This window comes from Heliconius melpomene, chromosome 13 (genome assembly GCF_056956725.1).
Source record: "Heliconius melpomene rosina isolate 202511_hmr_F chromosome 13, ASM5695672v1, whole genome shotgun sequence".
Lineage (NCBI taxonomy): Eukaryota > Metazoa > Arthropoda > Insecta > Lepidoptera > Nymphalidae > Heliconius > Heliconius melpomene.
In genome coordinates, this window is record NC_140401.1 from 1,901,392 (window position 1) to 1,928,271 (window position 26,880).

At 31.6% G+C, this 26,880-nt stretch overlaps 3 protein-coding genes across 3 annotated transcripts; all 3 read right to left on the reverse strand.

The window, feature by feature from the left end:
• Nucleotides 1–3,223: 3,223 nt before the first annotated feature.
• Nucleotides 3,224–4,234, reverse strand: LOC146532417 (uncharacterized). Its single transcript, XM_085196205.1, has one exon. It carries the CDS (start codon nt 4,232–4,234, stop codon nt 3,224–3,226), a length of 1,011 nt encoding a protein of 336 aa, XP_085052331.1.
• Nucleotides 4,235–4,977: 743 nt separating this feature from the next.
• Nucleotides 4,978–6,098, reverse strand: LOC146532418 (uncharacterized). Its single transcript, XM_085195794.1, has one exon. It carries the CDS (start codon nt 5,744–5,746, stop codon nt 4,979–4,981), a length of 768 nt encoding a protein of 255 aa, XP_085051920.1. The 5' UTR covers nt 5,747–6,098; the 3' UTR covers nt 4,978.
• A 3,637-nt stretch (nt 6,099–9,735) lies between these two features.
• spz5 (spatzle 5 Toll-1 receptor) lies at nt 9,736–16,033 on the reverse strand. The gene is made up of 6 exons (XM_085195795.1): nt 15,896–16,033; nt 15,248–15,462; nt 14,351–14,651; nt 11,808–11,966; nt 11,271–11,444; nt 9,736–10,897 (listed from the first exon to the last, which is right to left on the reverse strand). The coding sequence occupies exons 5-6, from the start codon at nt 11,312–11,314 to the stop codon at nt 10,726–10,728; spliced, it is 216 nt and encodes a 71-aa protein (XP_085051921.1). The 5' UTR covers nt 11,315–11,444; nt 11,808–11,966; nt 14,351–14,651; nt 15,248–15,462; nt 15,896–16,033; the 3' UTR covers nt 9,736–10,725.
• Between the last annotated feature and the right edge of the window lie 10,847 nt (nt 16,034–26,880).

The following is a 26,880-nucleotide window of genomic DNA, read 5'->3' on the forward strand; positions in this document are numbered from 1 at the left end:
CGTTATCTTTTTCATGCATCTGCAATATTGGAAAACAAAAAATATATGTTTAAATTATTACTTATATCACCTCAAATAACTGAAGAAATCAAACTCGCTATCATCCTATGAAGCAGCTGAAACAGTTTAAATGGACTATTTCGTTGGCAGATGCTACACGACATATGCAACGACAAAAGGTCTAAGATACGCTTATACCGATTACGCCGACGTTGACAATTTGATCACAATAGAAAGCTCGAGTATAACTTTTTATATAAAAATAGATTTGTTATATTTTGTTTGTAAAATTTAATTATTAATTTTCATTATAGAAAGTTTGCTATCAACTCTTTATAAAGAAAGTTTGATTTGTAGTAATGTTTTTATTTAATTGAGAAATAAATATATGGTAATGTACGGTAATAGTATTTAACGCTACACTTTGTCTTGTTAACAGAACGGAGAAATAAAAAAAAATAATCAAAAGAATCGAAGCAACTATTATCGCATTTATAGTTAGGCGCTGTACCGCTGACCTACAACTGTTTCTACTACTATTATTACTAATACTAGATATCTGCAATATAACAATGAAAAATAAACAATAAATATACATAATCTATTAATTGCAATTTTTATGTAGAGAATTCCAATCTACGTTATAGTTTCATTAGGACAAGGCGTGGCGTTAAATACGCAATGGAAGGTGAAATTATGTAACTATAAAATTTTCTAATTAGACTCGTTCAAATGGTAGAATTATTAAATTGAATATTGATATATACCATCATTATCAAATTTAGAAATATTTTATTTAACAACTAGCGGACGCGCGCAGCTTCGCTTTCGTATTTAAGGGTGAATTCTAATAACCCATAAAACATGTGTTCAATTAAATATTTTTAAGAATCTAAATATCCAATTTTATAAAAATCGGTGGTGATTTAAGAATTTTCCCATACAAACTTTCCACCCCTTATTTGCACCCTTAGGGGTGAATTCTAGAAAACCATGAAACATGTGTTTAATTATATAAGTTTAAGAGTCTGAATTTCAAATTTTATAAAAATTGGTGACGATTTAAAAAAAACCTATACAATCTTTCAAACCTTTATATGCCCCTTAGGGGAAGAATTCTAGAAAACGATGAAACACGTGTTTAATTAAATACTTTTAAAAATCTAAATTTCAAATTTTATAAAAATCGGTGCCGATTTAAAATTTTTTCCACACAAACTTTGAACCCCTATTTCACCCTTTTAGGGTTAAAATTTTTCAAAATCCCTTCTTAGTGGATGTCCAGATTACGAAAGTAACCTTTTGTCCAAATTTAACGTTTCTACGCACAGCGGTTACGGCTGTGCGTGCGTCTTACCTCAGTCAGTGAGGACAAGTCCTTTTATATATATAGATAATAATAAGGACCGTGAAATATAGAGTAAGCGCTAAAAGATCACGAGAAAAATGAATGTTATGGTAATACCAGATAAAAATTACTACTTGTATTTTTTAATAAAAAAATATTTGCTATTAGAGTTATAAATAATATTAGCCTTTTATATAAAAGCTTTAATACTGCAGTCGCTAAATGGTTCCTTCAAGAACTCTGGGGACATTGATTTCTGCCTCTCAATACTGCATTTCACGAATTCGAAAAGTGGAGAACGAAGTGTCTTGACACTAGTTTTAATGGATTGTAAAAAATATAAAAGTTACTAAAGGAATTAGCCACCTTTTCACCTCTTCCCTCCTCCTCCTCACTTCGCTTCGCTCGCTGTAATGATAAAACCTATAAAAAATAATTGAAAAACAACGATCAAATTTTTTGTAGCGCTTACGACAGTGATTCCTTATGCCATGATATTTTTGACTTCACATTGTAATAATAATAATAATAATAATAATAAATAATAAAGCATTTTATTCTGAACTGCTTATCCTCTATTACAATTTTAGTTGACAATCCAAACTTAAATGAACTAAAACTCATAAACCTAAATTATAACTAATCGAGTATTTGGTATTTCCTCGTCTTTTGCAGGTCAGTTTGCCAGTCGGCAAAGGCCTCCTCCAACCTTTTCCATTCATATCTGTCCTGAGCTACTCTATTCCACGTTGTACCAGCTACTTGTTTAATATCGTCGTCCCACCTTTTCTGAGGTCGACCTTTCTTCCTTTTCCCCTCTCTAGGGTACCACTGTGTTGTTAGTTTGCTCCATTTGTCTTTCCCTCTAACCATGTGTCCAGTCCACCGCCACTTGAGTCTTTTGATTTTATGTGTGATATCATGTACCTTAGTTTTATTTCTGATCACTTGGGTGTTCAATCTATCAGATTTCTTTACACTTAACATACTTCTTTCCATTGCATGTTGACAGTTTGCGAGTTTTCCTACGTTATTCTGTGTCAAAGTCCAAGTTTGGCTACCGTACATTAGTACTGGTAGTATGCAAGTGTTAAATAATTTACTTTTAATTTGAATGTTAAGTTTTTTATCTTTCATGACCTCTTTAAAACTCCAGTATCGTTTCCAGCCATTAGTAATTCTTCTCTCCACTTCTTTGTTCACAGCATTATTTTGAGTCATTAATTGCCCAAGGTAGATATATTCGTCTGTGTAATCTATTTGTGCTTTTCCTAACTTTATGGGATGTTCCTCTCCGTTTGATATCACTCGTGTTTTATCAGGGTTTAATCTCAGTCCCACCTTTTCGCTTTCTCTTGCTAATTCATTTATCATACTACAGATTGTTTCCGAGGTATTAGCAAATAATACAATGTCATCTGCGAACCTTAGATGCGTTAGTAACTTACCATCGACATTTATGCCCAGGTTGTCCCAATCTAAGCATCTGAAAATTGATTCAAGTACCGCCGAGAATAGTTTCGGCGATAGAGGGTCCCCTTGTCTGACCCCTTTTCCTACTTTAAATGGTACACCCGTCTTTTCTAACTGTATTTTTGCTGAACTATTTTGGTATACGTTTCTTATTAACCTGATATATTTGTGTTCTACTCCTTGTTCTGACAATGCCTCCCAAATCGCTCCATGGTACAAAGAATCGAAAGCTTTGCTGTAGTCAATGAATGCCATGTAATAGGTAAGTTGGTATTCTTTGTATTTCTCAAGAACTTGGCGCACTGCATGAATATGGTCGATTACTGAGAAGTCCTTGCGAAATCCTGCTTGCTCAATAGGTTGTTGCTCGTCTAATGGTCCCTCAATTCGTTTCAGCAGTGTTTAAGCGAATATCTTGTATAAGTTGGACATAAGGCTAATAGGGCGATAGTTGTCAATTTCATATTTGTCTCCTTTTTTATACAGTAAGATAATATTAGACTCGGTCCATTGTTGCGGAATAATTTCCGTGTTAATTATATCGTTAAATATATCAGTGAGTACTGGCGTTAGGACTTCTTTGCAGTGTTTTATTACTTCGTTTCTAATTCCATCAGGCCCTGGTGCTTTGGCTTTCGGTTGAGAATCTATAACTTTTTCAACTTCGGCCTGAAGGATACACGGGACGTTTGAATTGTCCTTTAGATCTGCTAGGTCTTGCAAATTACAACATTCGTATAGTTTTTTGTAATAATCTGTAGCAATACTTAATATGCCTGTTCTTCGCTGGTTATACATACCACTTTTATTTTTAATTTTTACAACCCAGTCCTTAGAATTTGTTAGAGCCTTAAAAGCTTTTTTGACACCTCCTGATTCCTTTATGAAATATTCGATAGTCTCTAATCTATGTCTTTTCCTATCTAGTCTTGTGCTTTCTCTGATTTTCTTACTGATTTCCGTCAGACGACTTCTCCTATCAATTGCGTCCCTTGAGTTTATTAAATTGTTTCTTTGTTCTAATAAATTTATAGTGTTAGTTGATAGCCAATTTTTTTGTTCTGTTGATTTTGAATGGAGCTTTATCTGGGTGTTAATTGTATTTTCTATCCAATCATATTTCTCTTGTGTACTTAAATTCTTGGTTTCCCCTTTGAATTTTTTAAATTTTTCCCTGAGTGCCGCTTCTATTTGGTCCATTTGATGTTTGTTAAGTTTATCTTTTTCTAGTTTATGTCTTGGTCTTGATTTTTTTGGTTGCCTAGTTTTCAATTCAGCTCTGATCAGTCTATGGTTTGTATTAAAGTTAAATTTGCTTATAATGTTGAAGTTAGTGAAATAGTTACTTTTATTTGTCATCATAAAGTCAATCTCATTCTTTGTTTTCCCATCTGGAGATGTCCAGGTCCACATCTTTTTCTTCTTCTTCTTGTACACAGTGTTTAAAATTATTATGTTATTTCCCTTTGCGAAATTTGTGATTTTTTCCCCATTTCTAGATCTCGGTTTATTGCTATATGTGAACGGTCCAATTATTGTGTTCTCCTCAGGACGTCTTGCACCAATTTGCCCATTAAAATCACCCATTACGATGAGGTTTTTGTGAGCGTGTTCTTGGATTATTTTGTTCAGCTCTGAGTAAAAAGTATTTATAGTTGCTAAGTCTGATTTTTCTGTAGGGGAGTAAATTTGTATAATGGACCAAGCATCCTTATATCCTGGTAACTTTAAATTTACCATTGCTATCCGCTCTGAGATTCCTATGAATCCATCTATGTAGTTTATGAGGTATTTTTTGATAATGAAACCCACGCCGTGATGACCAGGAGTTGTTCCTATATGATATAATAAAAAGTCTGGATAAGAAATAATTCTTTCTCCTATCCTTCTTACTTCACTGAGGCCGACGATATCCCATTTGATTTGATTCAGGGCGTATGTTAGTTCTAAAAGATTTTCTTCACTTTTAAGTGTAAGTGCGTTTAGGGCTGCGATATAAATCTTAGGACTTCTATAACTATCTTTACTTTCCGGTAATATTGAAGGGTTGTGGTCTTCATCCCCCACGAGGACCAGTCGGCTTGGGGGAGAAAGCTTTGTTTTAACTTTATTTTTGTTTAAACTTGATTGAACTTTCCGTTTGTCGGTTTTTAGTTGCTATTGGCAATCGTGAATTACATTGTTGTTTGATACATTCGTCAATGAGTTTGATCGGGGTCTCCTAACATCAAAGGCGCTCATCCTGCTAGCTTTGATTGAGCTTAGCGTTGGTTGCTTTTTAGGCTGGATTCGAGTATCCAAGGCTGTCTGTGGAGAGCTAGATAATTCTCTTTTCCTTCTATCTGAGGTTGGCTCTTTGACTATTAGTTTGTCGTATTTCAAAAAAGCGATGTTCCCTTTCTTTCTCTCTTCCAATAACCTTGGTTGTAAACCCTTTCTTTTCTCTAAAACTTCCTTTGAGTAGTCTTCTGATACAAATAGTTTTTTGAAGCTTTTTTTATTTTTCATAATTTCGTTCTTTTTCCAGCCGTTTATAAAAGAACATAAAACAGGCCTCGGTTTGCTTTCGGCTTTAAACTTTCCAAGTCGATGTAATTTATTCACTTCGTATTCGTCCAATTTTATATTTAAATCCCTTTTGAAATTTTCTTTAATGTTTTCAAATAAGTCGTCAGCCGATTTCTCTGTTTCTTCTAGACCAAAAATAATTATGTTATTATCTTTACTTCCTCTTTTTAGATTTTGAATTTCTTTCTCTAGGTTGCTGATTTTTTGTTTTAATAGATTATTTTCTTCCATAATAGGAACGAGCTTTTCGTCCATCCGGTCCATTATATTTTGCGTTAGAGATTTTGTTAGCTCGGCGGACTGTATTTGCATTTCTAGCTTCATGTTCTCAAATAGTAATTGAAATTGTCCTTCCATATTCTTAAAATAAATTACGTAGAACCGAACGTAAAGAATGAATGATTTGTTTCGTATAATGCAATGGCAGCACTGTGATAATGCCAACTTTCCAAAATGAAATCTGACGCTGTCAAACTGGCGTTATGCTGGTTTTATGACACTGGGATTTCTAACCTCAAATTGTTGACTTGGATGTTCGGATTTTCTTTTTGTGGAATAGAACTTGAGAAAATTCACGAGTTGTATCATCTATGTCTTCTACTATTCTAGTGTTGTTATTTTAACTACGTTTTCCTCCAATTTAATCTTTTAAATGATTTTTTTAGAACGAATTCGTACGGACAACTAAGAATAGTGTTGACACTTCGACGACCGGAAACGGAGTGAAGACTTCACATTGTAATATAAATTATAAAAATCGCTTACTAAAATATTTTTTATATAATAAGAAGATAATTCAGCAAAACTTACATATCTTACATTTACTTTGTATTGTAAATATTCTATCTGGTCATTAGTTATGATTAATAGTCTCTAAGAAATGGGAAAAGAAATTATTAAGTATCTTATACTTATTTATCTAAGCTTCGTCTTTGTCATTGTTTCACTAATTAATTTCTTATTGTGGATAGGAATAGCTTTTAAGCTCTAACGTGAATCGTGTTACAGATAACATGCTTACCAATTTTAGAAAGATTTTGCTATAGTTCCAAATTCTCTTCCTCCTATAATATAAATTAGGAGGAAATTTTTTTTTTATTCCAGAGCGAAGAAATGGAAATATAAATTTAAATAAACATTCTATTTCCTCGAGTGGGGATCGAGCCCACAACCAGCTAGTTTTACAGTCACATTATGTGCCGCTACGCCACGACTGGCATCTGTGTTGAACTGTTTAGAATTGTTCAAATTAGATAAATTGCAATAGTAAAGTAATCAAATCTGTTCATTATCCTTAAGACATTTTCACCTTGAGGTTTTTCCTTATACGATTATGATTTTATGAACTGCGAACAAATTCAAAATAAACGTTTGGAAAAACCCACTACCAGCAAGTAGCGTAGGATATTAATGTTAAATAAATTTAAAAAATATAAAATTACATAGAGACTGATGTGAATAAAATAATAACGGAACATTATTATTTTATTCAGTCTTCACAATGCTAAATAATAACATTGATATATTACTAAAACCGTCGTTAAAAGTACGACGTTATAACGCGACTTACAATAGTTTATGTTAAGCGTACGATTATAACTTTTAATTCTTTCCAAATAAGAATTATAATTGCAAAAAAAACTATACTATACTTCAAGCTATACTAAACTCGGTTGCGCGATCGATATGAGCAGGGTCTTTGCAAGAGCTTTGTAGAGTCGTTTATAGTTTATTTAATAAATAGTATAGCTTATTTTTATGATGTTACTTAATTAAATGGAGTATTATATGTACGTATTATTAAGAGTAAACCTACAAAAATATTTATTTTTTTATGTTTTTAACAATAAATATAATCTGGACTTTAAGCTCTAAGTTCATGTAAAATTCACTAAAATATTATGCTTAGTGTATTTTTTTTAAAACCTCATTTTTATATTAGTTATACTAGTATATAGAATACATATTATGTACATAATATATAGTTAAAGCAAGCGTGACGATGACCAGTACGCATTACACGAAATTGGCAAAAAATAAAGTCCGCTATTCACGTCATGAGTCACTCCAAGTCTCGCTGTATGAAATGCATAATTATATTAAATTTTATATACATAAAAAAACTAAATTTTCCACAGACATTATATATCAAATATAATTTTATTATCTTTAATTACACAGACTATGACGGTTTATTTCTACTTAGGGTATTAGTTTTCTAAGAAAGTCTTAAATTTAGTGCGTTTACAATAATTGCGGTGTTTGCACCGCGCCCGAGTGACTCATCAAATTTTCACAAACGAATTACTAACTGTCCCGACGTCATTACTTTTTCTATGCATGCGTTTCCATTCGCCATCTGTGCACTGTTATTGATTATATTTTTATTGCTGACTAATATTTTGTGCGGAGAAAATTGGAATCCAATTTGAATGGAGTCAATTTTGTGAATTTCCAATATGATAAGTATAGTATATGATTATGAAATTTTATTTTATTAAGGCTTATGTTAAGGATAATATCTAGTTATTATTTTAATCGCTTCTTATCTTAAACTAGTTGGTTCGTTGAAATAATACAAAAAAAATTATTTAAATAAATATTTTATTATTTTGTTGTGTTATTTAAATATTTTTTAGGACCAAGTTTTAACTATGTTTTTAATAAGTTTGTATATGCGAAGTTTTTGTATAATCTTAAGAAAATTATTCAAAAACTTCATATTTACAAACTAAAACTATAAACACAACCAAACCGCAATTACTATAAAATCATTCCCAAAAACATAAAACTAGAAAAAAAAAAACAAAACTTGAAAGTTGCAGTGCGTGCAAGCGTTCTTGCAGCGCGCCAATTTCATTGCTATACAAAGTGCGTAATATCGATTACCGGCCCCCCTTCCCCCCGGCCCGCCTCGACGCACTCTCCGACAACAACCGAACAACATCGTAAAACGGAACGCATCCAAACGTCAACTTTGCGCGCCCAACACAAACGCCATTTTGTTCCCACCGCCGCTTTACGACCTTTTTTCCCGCCACGCGCTCCCCCCTCCGTGGTTGCCATGACAACCGATCTGTCACACGCACAGAACATAAAACGCAGGCATTGATTTTTTCCCCGCTTCCTCTTTTACTTTTACGCGTGTCGACTTTTTGCTTGGATTTTTATTTTAAAAGCGCGAGTTTTGGCGCTGTGTACGAGTGCTCTCGGTTATTTGAACGGGTTGTAGCGTTTGTGAGACACTAAACGTTTGGTATTCCTTTTTTTATTTTGAGCATTGTTATTTTTTTCCTTTTATAGCTTTTACCTTAATTGTTTATTGAAAAAAACTATATAAGTTATTACTATATGTAAATTAATTAATAATTTACTTTTACATGAAAACCTACACTTTAGAGCTTTCACATATCACATATATTATTAACTTTTAAACAAACTTATCAATAGCAAAATATATACCATACGATACTTCTATTTACATAAACAAATTATTTCGTTACTTAAGACGGAATAAGTTAAGGTAGGCCCGTTAACCCGAGGGCCCCTGCTGTCCCTCGCAACCGGATTTTCACCCTCTAACTCCGTTGTTAACTCAATCTGAGGAAAATGCTGTAGATGCGGGCCCCACTTAGAGCTCCATGTTTCTAAGATTGCCTGACAACGAAGAGTCTATAAAGAAACAGATTGTGCAAACGGAACAATTTCTCACTATCTGAAGTGAAAAATTTCATAAATATTTCATAGAATATGCGGTTGTCTTGTTTAAACAATACTTAAGTGATAATTTCTTTAAAATAAGCTTCTGATCGAGTACTACATCCTGCTAGTGATGGGCATAAATAAGTTTTTTTTTAGCTTCACGTTGTGCGGGATAGAGCAGGGTAGGCAGAGGGACTAGGTAGGTGTTAAGACACTCCGTTCGCATTAAGACAGTTTCGTTTTCTATTTTTCGCCGACTTCTGGAAGCTTTGCATGTTAAATTAGATGGATAATAAGGAAACTTTAATATTAAATAAATCAAGTAAATACTATTTAATAACGCAATGATCTATGACCTTCCTAAGTCATATTTTTTTCAGATTCACTCTGTAGCCCACATGTAGCAGAATAAGCAGAAGAAGACTATTATTATTGAAACAATTTGTTCCCAATTTTCCGACGAATTCTGGACGCATAGAGTGTTGAGAGGCGGACTTAACTCCGCTCTTTGCCTCGACACTAGAGTGAATATAATAATACTATAACCATTTGAAAAAAATAATTATTGCCATTCTCAAGTAAGTAAATATCAATAAAATTTTAACAGAAATTCGAATTGTGTTGTAAAATATCAAACAAACATATATTTTACATGTATTTATTATTACAAAAATTGGAGACATAATTTATTTTAATTTTATATAAAAAATGTAGTAACTTATGCACAGCAGTTATTTCTATCCGCAACTACTGAACGAATTATTGTCAATAATATTTTCTCATAGTTAAATATAAATTCATATCGATTAAGAGGCCAAACTGTAGCTCATAAATAATACAAGTTTAATATAATAATAGATTTTTTGTCAATTTAATTTAAAATTGTTAATTTGAGAATATATGTAATCATCTGTCATAATTTGATGGAAAAAATTGGTATTTAATATATTTTCATCCAGAGATGGGATATAAACATTTATAATTATTTTTTTACACTTCTCTGCGATATTAAAATTATATTAAAATACTAAACATAATATTGGAGAGTTAGGCATGAGCTCACAATTGCGAGAGATCATGCAAATAAGCATTTAAACATAAATCAAAAACGATATTACAATATATTATTAATTATTAAAAACATAAAAGAAAATAGAAATTCTTATCAGGGTTTTCCTGTACATAATAATTAAATAATTTTAATATATATCTTTCATATTTACATTTCACATTAAATTAAAAAATAATACTCGATGAAATATTCTTATTAATCTATATTTATATACATGCAATACTCTGTCACTTGGATTCTACGTTAATTTTATAAAATTTTACTTAATAGAAACACACGGCACCATTACATAAAAACATATTACATAGTTAATGTCATGACTTTGCATAGGAATAAGCCAAAATAAAATTTCATTTAATAGTAGAATAAATGACAAAATTAATACAAATCGCTGTCGCGCTAGTTGCCTGTCACATCAAGCTTTTAGTCACATACACAGCAATTGAAAGCTCAAGCGTACAGCGCCATCTTGTGGCGGGTAGCAATAACTAAGAAGCTTTCAATATAAAACAAGCACATCAAATCTTAAAATTAAATCACAAAATTTAAAAGAACATAATCATTAATTATTATTCATAATAGTGCACTGACAACAGCTCGGTATCCAGAAAACGTCAGTATACAAGTTTTGGCCGCTCGATTCGAGGGCCACTAAGCGTTTTTGTATGTACTTTTGCTCGCAACGGGAAGTATATCCAATTGGTAGTGTACAAATTCCACTGCATTCATTTGACCTGGTAAAGAGATATTGAAAAAATAATATTCTTATATTAAAATATAAAAAACGAATTGCATGTCTATTTAATCATAGATGGCGTTGTGATAAATGTAGTAGTTACACAAATATTATCTAGTTAGCGTCCCTAAATCTTTATAACCATATTTGAGTCCTTGTGAAAACTATAATAACTTAAGTCTCAAATTCGGATGTCCTATTTACATATTAATCATTATTTCAATTTTATTAAAATTTTTTTTCGGCTTCACGCTGTATCCCGCCAATAGCAGGATAGGCAGAGATACATACAGTCTGACAATTGTGTTGTTCTGTCGTAGTCTATTAGTACCATTGTATTATTATTTCTATATAACTTCACTGAAACTTACGTGCAGATCTCAGCCCTCACGAGCTGTGTCATATTATCGGGCATATTAACAACATATCGCCAGCTCCCTTTGTTGTTGAGGGCGGCGCGGGGCTGGATGAACTGGGTGCGCGCCTGGCACAGCTCCTCGGTGGTGGCCGCCTGCCGTCGCGGGCGCTCTGCTGACGCGTCTTCGCTATTACAAAAAAACATTCAGCTGTCATTACTACTACTACCACTATTAACGGCAGTAGCCAGAAACTTAGACTTATCATAAACTTAGAACTCACTAAAAGTCAAATTATCTCAAATTATATAGTTGTCATCTGTAATTTTTTTTATTTATTATTATATTAAATACAATCATTTAATTCAATCCGTCAACACAGTATCCATGAAACTGGAGAAGGATAACGTAAAAAGCATGAGGATTCCCCGTACGGTGACGACAACTGTCGATGAGGGGAACAGGCGATAGATAGATAGGCCTTTGGGTTTAGTAAAGCTATAAAAAAGGCAACAACAACAGAAATATTAATACAAGTAATCGATAACTCACTTAGCCAAACCTAAAGCTATCCGTAACGCTTCAGCTCCACTCAAGGTTCTGCTCTCAGAAGCCTTCACGAGCTCGGCGTTGCGACGACGACGCGCGTGCAGCGTGGAGGTGCGAGTCGGGAACGTTATAGAACGTTGTATTGTCACGCCCGAATCTGATCTGGACGGTGATATATATCTTGAAATAGTTAAAAATATTGGTTATTAGATAGTTTTGGTTATAGATTACTTCTAGATTTCTATACAATAGTTTAAGATTTTATAAGGTTCAGTTTTATAAGTTCTAACGTATCCCAAAATGTTATTAATAATTTGATTCCGTACTTTCTACTTAAGAAAGTTGGCTCAGTCAAATTTGTCTAAGCTGATAATAAAGAAAACATTTGTATTTGTTTTTCATTCGAAACCATAACCATCGCATTCAGTCTATTGCATATCTATATCATAGCTACATCATACATTTTCCATATGTATTCGAATCTGAGGCCGTCATAGCACATGCCTGAAAATGTTACGACTTGGGTTCGATTTCCTCTCAGGGGATTGAATTACTTTTATTTTCTTGCTCTGGTAACAACAAAAAGCGCGGTATGATTTTCTTCATTCAAATAAAATAACTTGAAAATTGTGTGGTGCGTTGAGAATATTTATTTTTATTTTTTATTTATTTATAACAAAGTACATTAAAATTAATTATTCTTCGCGGTCTTAAGCCCGATTTGGCTTGTGTGACCACTGCACATTCCTAAGTACATTAAGTTATAGAAAACATAAAAACTGTACAAAAATACAAATATTTTTAACAAACACAAACATAAACAAAATTACTAACAAAACAAAAAATAAAAATGTGATTGTGAGGTAGGTTGGAAAAAGATGCGTATTTGTAACTACGCGTACGTTTTAAATGTCGAGCTACAGTGTGTTACTTTTATTATAAGAAAAAAATATATATTATACTTTTTTTGTTTCATTTCTTAAATATTTATTTTATATTGTTTTACTTTAATAATTTGATAAGAAAAAATCTTTTATTTTATATTTTATATTATGTATAGTAATTTTATCTTTGAGGGTTTTCGGTATTTCATTAATCAGTCTTGGGATTATATAGTTTGTTGTCCTTTTACCATAAAAATTGTTTGCTCCAGTTGTTTCAATTGTATTATTTGAAATCGATCTCGTTAATATTTTGTGTTCTTTGAAGTTTCTGTTGTGATAAAAGAAATTTTCTTTAAGTAAAATATGTTTTACTTTATCTTGTACTGGTAATACTTTGCAATACTCGAAAAGTTTATGTTCATTGTGGTAGAATTTTTGTCTTACTGACGATGGTGCAATTATTTTAAGTGTTTTTAATTGAATATTATAAATTTTGTTGAGATGAGTTCTGAATGTTCGACCGTAGCTACTAAGCCCATATGAAATTATACTATCCATTAAAGCTGAATATAATTGTAATTTATTTTTGAAGTGAAGTTTGTTTTTCACTAAATAGAGTTTTGCTGTAATAAGCCGTAGTTTATTGCATATATATTCAATGTGCTTATCCCAATTAAATCTGTTGTCTATAATAAGCCCTAGATATAAATGCTCTTCAACTTGATCAATGGCCTTGCAGTTACAGGTCATACTATTACGATGCATACAATCGTGGTCGTGAGATATAATTTTGTACTCGCCCAAAAATCTATTGTGACTTGAGCATATATGCAGCAGTTTTGTTTTTTGTGGGTTTATTACTAGACCTATGTCATGTGACCATTTACAGAGCAAATTAAAGTCGCATTGAAGATTTTCCTCAGCTGTCCTAATATCTGTGTCTGCTGCTACGAGGCAAGTGTCATCCGCATATTGGAACAGTTGACAATTACCTATTACATGCTGCAAGTCATTTACATATGCACACATATAGTGAAGGGGGCCTAATACCGAACCTTGAGCTGTGCCATCAGTAACATCGACTAACATATGAGTGGGACGGAGTGTCTTCACACTATATTTGTAAGACAGTAACCCTAGAACTGTGTTAGGATATAAATCACATCATCATTATATAAATTTCACGCATACTCACAAAAAATAATTCTTTATAATATATTTTTACTACCTATTGTTCTAGTATGTGAGTCATACTGAAAGCTTCGGCAATGAAAATGTGATTCATAAAATTCTGTTAATCCTAATTTTTATGTTGTTAGCCGTTGACTAACGTACATGGTGTTTGGGTTTATTCCAAATGTGAGCAATGACTATTTGTAATTTATGTAATAGCATATATAATGGAATATACTTCAAACTTCTACTTCTTCTTTAGAAGTATATACTTCTTTAATTTTAGTCTAAATTATTTCTATTTTTTTATTTTAAAAGGTTTTGCGTTAGTAAACTAAATAAAATAAACAAACTTCAAAAATGCCCTTATCCTTACCATCGAATCAAATCACGAAATAATATCTTATACTAAGCCTATTTGAATATTAGAACGGAAATACCTTAGTGTTACCATAAATCAACCCACGCAAACAACGTAAAGCCACTTACTTCCACCATTCACTCGGGTTATACTGGGTCACTCCGCTGGACGCTCTGAGCCAGTCCGAATCATAGTTCTGGTACTGTTGCGGGTTAAAGTAATTTGGATTGTAGACGTTTAAATTTTCGTTATTTTGCCGTAATCTTCTATTGTCGTAGCCAAATTGTTCTGATGGGTTCCAGTATGGGTTGCTCTGGTAGCCTTGAAAACCGAATTTAGAGTAATTTGAGGCCTGATAAGCCTTTACGTTATATGGCGCAGGTCCAGCTATAGAAGGTGGCTGGAGAGGCGTCTTATCTGAGTATATGTCTGTAATTAAAATTAATAATGTATTTAAAAACAATATAATATATTTAATGTTAGATATTATTTAAAATTGAAATTAAGTAACAATTTTAATGATAAAAAGAAACAGGAAACCAAAACACTTCTCATTTATCTTTTTAAAATTTAGAAACATATCAGTCAAATTATTTATATTTAAAAAAAATATATATTAAAACGATTCCCACAGTAAAGACGTTAACAAATTACTTTAAAAGTTTCACTACAACCTATCGAACTTTAGGTATTTACTTTCTAATGACAAAGACCTTAATCATCTTTTCGTGTTTGCGTTTGCAGAACATTACTTATCACCATGTGGAACTAATGTTCGTGGAAACTTATATTAGTTAACTTACGAATAGAAGAATCTATCTAAATAGTTGTAGATGAGCAATTAGAGAATATTACTTTTCTAATTAGTTAAGAGGTGTTCGATCCGTGTAAGGATGTCAAGGTTAAAAAATTTACTTATATTATAATATTAAAAAAAAGGATTTTGCCTGTCTCTCACTTGGATTTAAAAGCATCTACAATTGTATATCTAATTAATTATAATTACTAATACTTAATATGCTTACCTTGATTATATTTTGTATGAAACTTTGTGTTATAATCCTTGTGGAACAAGCTGTCATCAACCAAAGAGATTTGGTCGACATGAGGCAGCGAGTTTGGGCCGTATCCGTACGGGTAGCTGCCTTTCTTGTTCGAATCGAAGTCATCCCGACTTTCATCAGATAAGAGAGTTCTGATATCGTACTGTCCCGCTTCAACTAATTTTCTTATTACTTTTCTGAAAATATAACATTTTAGGTTTAATTAAGACATCATTGTAATGACAAACTTTTCAGCATTAGAGTTCACTGTTCGGATGTCGGACCTATCGAGTGAAAAGTCAGAGCAGTGTCTGGGACTTGCGATCAAAATGTTGATTGCTCTCGCTCTACCTGGCCCAATTTGTAATAATTCTTCTAGAGAATAGACCTATACACGCTGAGATTTTTTAAAAATATATAGAAAAATTTCGCTGTTGCATCTCTCGCTCATATATCTACATAATACATCGCATATAAATTAGTTCTAAACTTATGTTATGGTGAGTTATGCAGATAATGTTCACAAACAAAATATTTATGAGCTTACAAAATTTTATTTTCCAATTTTCTATTAAAGTTAAATTTTAAATAGTTATTAATATTTCAGTACAATATTAAAACATATTTTACTCAGGATATGGTTCCGGATGTAAGCAATAAGTGAGTCCAGGCTGCGCACACGCAGGCGCGCGGCCCGGCGGCGCGGGCTCGAACGCGCAGTTCTGACCGTAGGGGCAGTTGTAGCCTGCACCGCCTCTTGCGGCCCAGATTATCTATAAAGAAATATTAAACAATATGTAAATTTACTAACTATTAACTATATAAATGATATGGAGATATGAATGAATTCTAAAACATGAAGACATTGTAAACAGAATAAACTTAAAATACACTTTGAAGTTGAAGAGTCAGCTTGGACCACCAGGTTAAGATTTTACTTCACATATAATAGAGAAAATATTTGAAGCTTAAAGCTTTAATCATTATTATTTTTTCTTAACAAAAAATAAACTTTATATACTATAAACTAGTACGGAAGACAAATATATATATATAAAAATTATATATATAGTCATCAGTTTATTGAATAGTCAATGGCAAGGTAAATAATAAATGTAAACGTAGCACGGCCATCTCTGCCCTGCATTGCTGTTACGCCCACCGGTTCGGATACAAAATACAAATGTCAATGTCATCATTATTCATCGGCAGCCGATCTCGAGTAAAAAAAACGTAGCGAAATAATCTGTACCGAATTTTAATATAATATCATATTTGACATGCAAATTTTGCCTTTTGGATTTTATGGGGCCATCGAGGAGACTTGGGCCTCGATGGCCCCATAAAATACGTGAAAATACATGAGGACGACATCTCATTGTAAGCGCTATTATTGGGAGTTTGACTCCCACCCGGGAAAAGAGATATATTTATTTTCCTACTTATGTCAATACTAAGAGCGACATTGAGGTCGACCACTCAAGGCATGATATTTGGTAATTGAACAGAAAATAGCATTTGGAATGCCTTGACTATAGGTTCTGATTACCCTGTAGTGCGCGAAAAACAGTTTAACGTTCCTTGACTATATAGGTATATAGGTACCTACTCTATTTAGAACAACGGCCTGACGCGCGTGACATAAATATATTTTTTTAAGGTGGTAAGAATATTTATAACTCATATCAATTTATATATCATAATTATTTTTGATATAAATATATGTAAATATGAAACATTTAAAAGGGTGAATTAGATACTTTTCATTATCTATTTTAATTTCATATAAAATAATGAGAAAAGTTGAAGGCGTGGCGCAGAGACACAAGCGTGTGTCTCTTCGCGTGACACATAGTGGGTCCCATTCTCACTTAAGCAATTAAATATTTAATATTTTCATTTCTTCGTTTTGGTCGACACCAAAACGAAGAACTTGCCTCGACAGGCAAGAAGCGGCGTAGAGTTATGCCACTCAACACGCAATGCCTCCAAAATTCGGGAGAAATTGGAGAACGGAAGTGTCTCAATGAGAACGGAGTGTCTTAAGAATAGGTTCCTAGGTTCCCTCTGCTTACCCTGCTGTGTACGGGATACAGTATGAAGCTAAATAAAAAAAATACATTAAAAACATATAAACATCGTAAAACCAAGATTTTAAGAGAAAGTCGTCACTTCCTACGTGATTAAAACACCAGTGTAGCTTTTGTTTACATTGATAGCGGCTAACACCACATGTGTGGATATTCAACAGGCGATTCAGATTAGCGCGACGAGCCGCTTTCGTTTGTGTGATACGAATAACTAATTGTGTTGACTCATTCGATATTGGTTAGGTAGTTTGGTAAGGTAAAATACAAGTAAAGTACTGGATGTCATTTTCTCAATAATTTTAGAGTTAAAATTTAACTTAAGTATTAAGTTAAAATCGTCAAAGGGTTCCGGAGTAAACGAAATTTCTATAACTAAGTTTTCTGAAAAATAACGTAACTTGGAAGAGGTTGAGTATTTGTTAAAGAAACTTATATTTAATATTTTAAGTCTTTAAAAAGAGGCTATTCAAAACTAGCTTTCATCTTTCATCTTTTCAATTCGAACAAGCACTTCCTGAAATACGTGCGTTTGAACTCATAGATTATTAAACCAAATACATACATATATATCTCGGCCTGTCTTTCACAACCATAATAACTTTACATTCAGCTAGACGTAGGAGTGGTTGCAATAAGGTCTTACAATTAATTCGACTTGTCACTTTAGGGGCAAGGCTGTGTAATGTCAGATAATCACGTCGATTTACAACAATGATCATACAACATTTTATTACTGGGAATTAAAGCGAACTATTGTTAGTGGAATGATCTATTAAACATCGGTGTCGAGATCGAGAGTATCGATGACTGGTGAAAAAGACTTGAACGACTTCTTCGTTTGTAGCAGGTACAAATTTATGCTTCTTTATATTGATAAAGAAGGGAAGGCAAAAGGAATAGCGTGTTACACACTTTTCGCCCTGTTTTCTAGATATTGCGTTTTAAATGGCGGAACTAAAAGCCGTACTAGGTTTGTGGACGAGAACAAGGAAATGAAAATAATTTATTTTCTCAAGAGGAAATCGAACCTACAACCGTCGCCCCAACGGCCTGGTAAAAGACAAGCCGTTTTTTTTGGTTCCTGTAGATATTTGAAGAAATTATGTGTTAATGTTCGCTAGGTTCCTTGAAGTACACTTAACGTTATGTATGTAGGTTACATTTTTATTAAATTTATAAAATTAAATAATAGGAAACTTGTCTTGTTTCCTAATATCCAATTTTCGAGGTACAGTACAGTGGCAGAAAATTATCTACCAGAGGGAGATCTACCTCTGCCATCAAATTTAAACATTTTCCTGAGTGGGGAACGAACCTTAAACCATTGCACGGGCACAATTCCACTTCACTACGAGGGCTTCATTTAAGTTAAATAATATTATACTTTACCAACTAAGTACATAGGCGGAGCTCGCTATTAATTTATGTGGAACCAGAACGAACAGGGCGCCATTGTTTAGTTTGTGTATCTCATTTACATAATATACATATTTTTCTGCTTGAATTACACTAAAGACAATGGCAAAAATATGATTATGAGCCTTCATTTTCCTTGTCTTACTTGCTATGTAATGATATTTTAAATTTATAATATGCTATATTTAAAAAGTTTTGTATAAAAGTAGTATAGTTTTATACGGTAGTAACTTTGTTCAATATTTTAAATTATTATGATAATATTTTTTTAATAAATTTTATAATTACTTAGCTATTATCTTCAACAAAAGTATTAGTATTAGTTGTTAATTTAGAATAATATTTTGTTTCATCTTTATACATATCTTTTATTAAACAGAGAAGGCAGAGAAAAGTTAACTTCCCAAATATACAGAGGCCAGTGGGTTCGATTCCCCTAATCCGAATGGGACGCTCCGTTCCCCACTCTCCATCTAATTCTGGAGGCAGAAGGAAAAAATTAAAGCATTAAGTATTTTATTCCTTGAATGGGAATCGAAGCAACTACCTGTCGAGTTTACAGTCACACTCTTGTCTCCCTATACCACGAGTGGCCTCAAAAGTAAATTATTCTATAAACAATGTCAAAGCATGTATATTGTATCAATGATATCTTTGTCTAGGTTATTTATGTTTAATTATTTATGAAACGCAACACCGCAAGTCACTTAATGATAACAATAAATTACTTTTTGCATAATAAAAGCGTTTACATACAATTACAATATTTTGTTATAGAAATGATCTATTAAGCCAATAATAAATATAAGATATGAGTATAATTTAAAAAAAAAAGCAAGTAATTAAAGAAAGTCGCTTGAATTTTCTTCTTTTCTTCTTATGATTAAAATAGTATTTTTTTTTAATTTAACATCTTTTAATATATATCGAATAAAACGTTAAGTACCTAAATGAGACTTCAACAATTCAATAATATATACATACACTCAATTCTATTTTGTCCGCCCAATTTTCGGGACATTGTAAACTTTAAAAAATACGTATATTTACACATACTTTCCGTATTTTGTGAGAATAGGAAAATTAAAAATATATTCTGCATCCCCTACTATAATATTTTAAAAGACAATTAGGATTTGAATTCATAATCATCGTTAAAAAAAACAAGTGAAATTAGCGTAATTAGTATTTTTCAGTACGTAAGTTTGCAGGAGGAAATCATAAAATTTCACTGTTATATCAGTCACTATCAATATTGTCATATTAATGATGGGAAAAAATCGGAAGTTACGTTAGAATTACGTTAGGCATTGTGTGGTAACTGTATGTGGTACGTGCGTGTACTAGAACCTGTCACTTCTGCTTCGCAAATGAAGCGAGGCAGTGAATGATTACATTTTATAAAGGAAGCATGCATGTAAACCAGTATAATTTTTCGAGTATTGAAGATTATTTTTTATTTACAAGATTTTATATAGGATAATTTTTTATTTAAGTTTCTCAGATTTTCATTATAAAAGTTATAAAACTTTAAATGGTCCCAATATCTTTATAGTCTTCTTATTTAGACTTCTCGAATAAGTACATAGCTTAAACAATACTAATATTATATTTTCAGTAAATACTTTTTTTTGGGTTTCATGTCTATACTTTGATTATTTAGACTTGTCTTTCACAATTATTGTGTCAACTTCAGATAATTAATTAAAACTCTATCCAAATTGTAAATTGCCAAAAATTACTTTTCAAAACATTCTTAACTAACTACTCTATGTAATATCTTTTTTATGGGGACAAATTAGAATCACATCCTTTATTTCACATAATGTTTATGGCAGAAGCGTTTTGGAAAGCGACTAAAGCTGGCGATAACTCAGATACTGCGCAACGAAGATAAAATCTGTCTTCACGCTGAATGCAAAATGCCTTCTAATTCAGTTATATGTTTATTTAAAACGGATTTTCTCCTGTGCCTAAATTAAATTACCCTATAGTTGCTTCTGATGAATTGAAATTTTTTTTTGAAACCAGTCGTGGCGTAGGGAGACAAAGTGTGTATGTAAAATCGCCTGGTTGTGGATTCGATTCCCACTCGAGGAAATGAAACATTTAAATTTATATTTTCATAGTCAAGATCTATGGTTCACGATTATTACACATTTTAAATGAAACTATTTAAATATTTTCATTTGTTCGCTCTGGTGTCGAGGCGCGGCGTTGAGTTCCACCCACTTAACACACAACGCCACCAGAATTCGGCAGAAAGTGGAGAACGGAGTGTCTTAACACTAGCTTCCCTCTGCCTAACCTGATGTGTGCGGGATACAACGTGAAGGTAAATAGATAGTAATAAATGTTTTTTGTAAATTTCACTCGAGGAAATGTTTATATTTAAAACATTTGCTTAGTAAGATGTGGTAAGACAAATGAATAACGCCATTCTGTGGACAATGCCTTTGTTTAGGGAGTAAGTGGCATTTTACGGGTTTCTTTTGTCTTCTTCGGATATAGTGAATGTGTTAACTAACAAGTATTATTTAATTACTATATCTACACATATTTTTATTAGTATTGAGAAATTTTAAAATACGTTTTACGCATTTATTATGAAAGACAATATATTATAATGCCTCTTATAATAATACTTATTAAGCGACTCTGGTATATAATATAGGAACTAAATGGGTAAACTCTTGAGTCATCCTCGTCCCACTTTACGAAATCTGTCAACAAGAAATTAACAGAGTTAAAGGTTTGTTTATGTTTCGTAGGTCTAAATGGAGGAAACCTGCACTTACAATTTACGATAGTCATATTACTGACTAGTGATTATGACAATAATTATTAAAAGGAATAAAAGTAATGAATCCTAACTAACAAAATATTCTAGTAATATATATGTAGAAGTAAAAATACGGAGGAATAATTGATTATATTTAAATTAAATTTATTTGCCCTCTCTCGTCTCTAGTAGGTGAAGCGCTTCGTTAAGTTGTGTCAATCAACAGAAAGTGGAGAGCGGAGTGTCTTAACACTAAGTTCTCTCTGGCTACCCTGATATTATATGCGGAAAAAATTATGATGTAAATTTATTTTCCGTAATACTATACAACTAACAAATTTAGCAGAGTTTTGTGCAAGGCTCAAACTGCATACCTGGGAACCTAATGTTAAGATACTCCCCTCCCCACTTTCCGGTAAACTCTGGAGGCATTGTGTGTTGAGTGGCGGAACTCAACGACGCGCTTTGCCTCGACACCAAAGAAAGAAATGAATATTTCATATCCTCGAGTGAGAATCAAAACTAGATATTTATTTTAAATTTAATTGATTTAATTGTAATTTGGTTAACAATGTTATAGTTTTCCTTATTGGTAATTAACACAGTTCCTTGTGGCGCAGTTTATTTGCTGCCAGCCACACCCACCTCGTGACAGCGGGCAGGCGTTGGTAGCGAAACGAAAGTGCTGTACTACACAAATCAAGGATAATCGTGCGCACACGCACTTGTATAACTACCAATAGATATGGATTTACTTGTGTTTTGAAAAAGCTTTTAAAATAATAATTAATCATTTATCTTTTTTAATAAGAAATAATGATATAATTGACATTTTTGAAATTATTTAACATAATATATTGAAAATATAGTTGAAGCCATTGCGGTTTCCGTTGAAGCCGTTGGCACAGCTTTAAATAAGATCAATCATGATATTAAATAAAGAATCAACCGATAACTTTCGTCGACTAGAAGCTTTTTCCTATGTTTCAAGGGACCGGGAGTTATTTAGGAATTTTCGATATTAATCTAAGGTAAATACCTCCACGCGATCTCGATATAAATAGTTTTAACAGATGAACAGAGGAAAAACATAGAGATATCTGTTTCGTTTTTTTCTGGTGATAATTGTCTTTTTATATGGGGATACATAAGGCAAGCTGTTGTTTAAATTAATTTAACTAAACTTCATTAAAAACTTTGACTAATAAATATCAAAAGTTATTGACATAACGAAAACACTTAGAAATTCCTATGTACATACTAAGTAAATTATTAATGGTATTTAACTGAAAAAAAAACACTTCCGTACTAATCAATGCTCTACATATGCCTTGTCTCTCTGCCCTCAGTCACGACTATTAATATATCGAATATGTCGTTAAATAGGTACGATACGATCATTTTTTTTTGATAGCCTTAATTTAAATTATTATCAATGAGCCCAACAACCTGCTCGGTGAATTCAGCAATACTAGAATTTTTCTTCTAATTACCTAAAGCGATTGTTGCAGCTCAAGGAACTCCGGTATACCTGATATTTATAACTCTATAACCAAATTAATAATAAACATTATAAATAGATCCTGATGTTACATTTTATATTCATATATTTAATTTAAGATATTATTTATTGTTATTTCAAAAAACATTATGGAATTGATAGTTCAATCAATACATACTACCTAGTATTATGTTATAATTAGAGAATATTAATCATTTCGGTTAAAAACTCTGGCCTAATACCTCAATTAAAGTCGATATGAGTGACAAGTTAATATGAAATATGACATTTTGTATACATTTTTATAAGATAATTTATGGTATACTCGGAATGTATAAAAAACAAACGGAAAAATGTAAGTTGTATTTACGCTTAGAGGGTTCCGTACAAAGTCATCTAAGTATACCTACGTCTTCAAAAGCCAAAACCCTATAAATAGAGTTTCATTATCATAACTAAAGTTGCGAACTTAGAACTTGCGAAATGTTTTCGTTTAGTACTAACGTTTCGTTTTTATTTTATGAGTATAGAACCCTAATAAATCTTACAATTAATACATTACGGATATATGTAATACGTACGGTATATAAGGTATATGAATATGGAATTTGAAACTAGAACATATTTTTTAAAATAATAAATGGATATAAATTCCACGTATTCTTATATATATATAGGATTATTTTTAATACAAAACTACAAAAGAATGTCTTTATTAATTACTGTATAAAGTCACAAGGCGAAGTAAATATAATATGCTGTTTTCCTAGGATTTTCTAAATTTTTCTAAGGATTGGAGTAAATTTGTTGTTTTTCCCATTGTGCACATTCGCGAGAAACACTCGTAAGTTATTTTATTTAATAAATAATCTTTTTGCAGTAATTAAGAGATATTTAAGGTACATATTTATATTTAAGGTTTTACGTATATATTTAGAACAAAAATACAATAGATTGTATGCTTGAAAAATAAGAAAAAATCTATTTCATGCTGTATTCCGCATATAGCAGGCAGAACTACAATTCACTCCATTCTCCACTTTCCAGTTGAATTCGAGACACAAAATCATAACAATTCCTCTGCCTTGGCCTCAAAGAAATACACACGTATTTTTTAATTTAAAACAAACTATTTTGTACTATTTGCCGTTTTCATTCGTTTAGAGAATGAAAATTAAACTTCTATTTTTACGCACAATATAATTTCACACTTAGCTCTTATATCTGTATGTCTATGTACATATTTAGATTAGGAAACTTTGACACTTGCGCGCGCGCAGGTACAGCCTCGCTCTACATGCATAGTAGTATTAGGCTACAATAGAGAACGCATATTAATTATTTGTATAGTGCGATACCGACGCGACGGTTACTCATCGTGAAAATGTTTCTTAATGACACACATTTCAAATTATCGCTGGTTTTAATTCGATTTATGATTATCTAGTGTGATAAGAAATCATTTAAAATTATACTGCTTAATTCTACTCTATATATAGAGGCGATCATTTGGAAATTAATTAATAATATTAATAAATACACCCGAATAAATTATATAAATATTATTTTGATATTTTATAAAGCGAGTCATTCGCGATTTTTCGCTTGAGAGGTTAAAGAACTATTTCATAAAAAAAAAAAATATTAAAATAAATAAAAGTAAATATTGGTTGTAATATTGGTTGTAAAAAATTTAACCCAAGGATTTCGTAATTCGGTTTTAATTAGCATGTAATTACTTTCAAAATCGTGTATCGATATTATCTATTCTGTCACGATATTTGATTTGTTATAATCTGATTTCATGTCTCTGATTACAATAACAAAGCCTAGAAGGAAATCCTTGAAGTGACCATATCGATAATAATAACAATAAATTAATTTGTATATTTAATTAGATCAACACTAGAACAAGCTTGTTAAAATATATTACGCGTCATGTAATAAATCCTGTATAACTTTTAAAATTAAGCATTTATCGATATTTTAGCATTTTAAAACATCGGTTTTAAAGTTCATTAACACCTTCTCGTTACTACTTACGCTTTTTTGTCGAATAAATGATACAATGCTTAATCTGGTAAAAAGCATTTAATAAGCTTGAAAGACAATGAACTTTAGTTTTAAATCTATTTAAAGCCCTTGAATTTTTAAAAGCCTGCGTTTTATTTTTACGTCTGTAGCCAATTTATTTTGTCAATGTTAAAAGTTATCAAAAGATAAAGTTAAGATATTATATAGAAGTTTTTTATTTTGGTAATATTTGTAAAATTAATTAGTATAATTTAAAAATTATAAAACAATATAACATTTATATTAAAAGATTTTTGTGTTCCCAAATTACTATTTAACCACATACATATACATACTTATTTCCTGTAAATATATACTGTTAAACTTTACTATAATTATACTTATATACCTATAGAATAAAATAAATATTTTGAAGGCCAAAGCATGATAATCAAATGCAACAAATTGGCAATCCGGAACAAATCGATTTCATCGCGCCTTTTAACATAAAAAAATTAACATGTAATAAAAAAGACTTTAATAAATAGCTTTAGAAGAATAATTTTAGGCAAATATTCAAATATGTCAGGTGGCAACACCGGTGGCGCCTGCGACGGCGTCTTTTAGTCGGAACAGAAAACAAATGTGGCTGCGATATCTGTGTGACTTATTAGTGTCAATGTCTGACTTAAAATCGCGGATTGACATTAAGAGCTAATGTTAAATGTAAATGAAGACTAATAAGCAGAATCTTTATAAATTTACACGACATATTGTAGATAGATAAATATAGTACTATTACAAGGCACAATACTAGTAACTTCCTATAGAATACGACTTTTATATCAAGGATAGGGATAAAATAAAACATATTTTATTAAAGAAAATTCCTTAAACAAAGAAGAAAGAAACAAAATTCCTTGAAACAAAATTGTTTCATAAATAAAAAAGTTCTAGCTTTCAATATCGCAGCGCCCAATTCATCTATTTTTTTAATATTTTTTATATTCCGTAAGCAGATGAGAAATGTATTCTTAAGTGATCATTTGACTAATTGCTAAATTATTTCAACAAATGTTACGAAGCTTATAAATAGGAATAACATGATTACATGGTACGTCAGCGTCATTAATCAATATATGTGATTTAAAAATTAAAGGCGCCATGTGTTTCTTCGCTCCTATTAGGTCTCATTATATTTCCTCACAGTGACCTGTCAATACGTTTATTGTATCGAGATCCTTGGTTTAATATTTCAACAGTGGTATTATTATCAGTACTTATTAAGGTTATGATTATAATATGACTACTATAGTTTTATTAGTATATATGGGGTCAAATGTCTACAATATTACTAGTAATATAGACTCGACATATCGGTTTTATGAATATCGAATTTATCATTAAATTTTCAAAAAATAATCGAAATCCTTTAGTGTTGGTTAAAACACTCCGTTCTCCACTTTCTGCAGAATTTTCGAGATGTGAATGTGAACTGTACTGTGTTATAAAAAATAATGATAATAATCGAATAATGATTGATCTTAGTTTTAGCTGACTTTATAAAAATCTATGTAATATATAGATATCAGTTACTGAGTGACTAGTAGACGAAAATACTGAACTTTCTAAGGAAAGTCGAAATTTGGGTAGGTTCGTACGAGAAATGGAAAAAATCAAGATTATACAAGTATACGTTTTTGTATAGGTTACTCAAACAGAGTTGCGGCCTACAACGAGTATTTTCTAATTGTATTATTCTGTTTCTCATATGTTTCTAAATATACATATATCGGATTATAAAATAACCTCA

What these genes read in the sequence shown, in the direction of transcription:
- LOC146532417 (XM_085196205.1), bottom strand. Translation starts at nt 4,234, where the DNA reads ATGTGGACCTGGACATCTCCAGATGGGAAAACAAAGAATGAGATTGAC.
- LOC146532418 (XM_085195794.1), bottom strand. Translation starts at nt 5,746, where the DNA reads ATGGAAGGACAATTTCAATTACTATTTGAGAACATGAAGCTAGAAATG.
- spz5 (XM_085195795.1), bottom strand. Translation starts at nt 11,314, where the DNA reads ATGCCCGATAATATGACACAGCTCGTGAGGGCTGAGATCTGCAC. An exon ending in GTGAGGGCTGAGATCTGCAC is followed by an intron (nt 10,898 to 11,270) that starts GTAAGTTTCAGT and finishes TCTCTTTACCAG; the next exon opens with GTCAAATGAATGCAGTGGAA.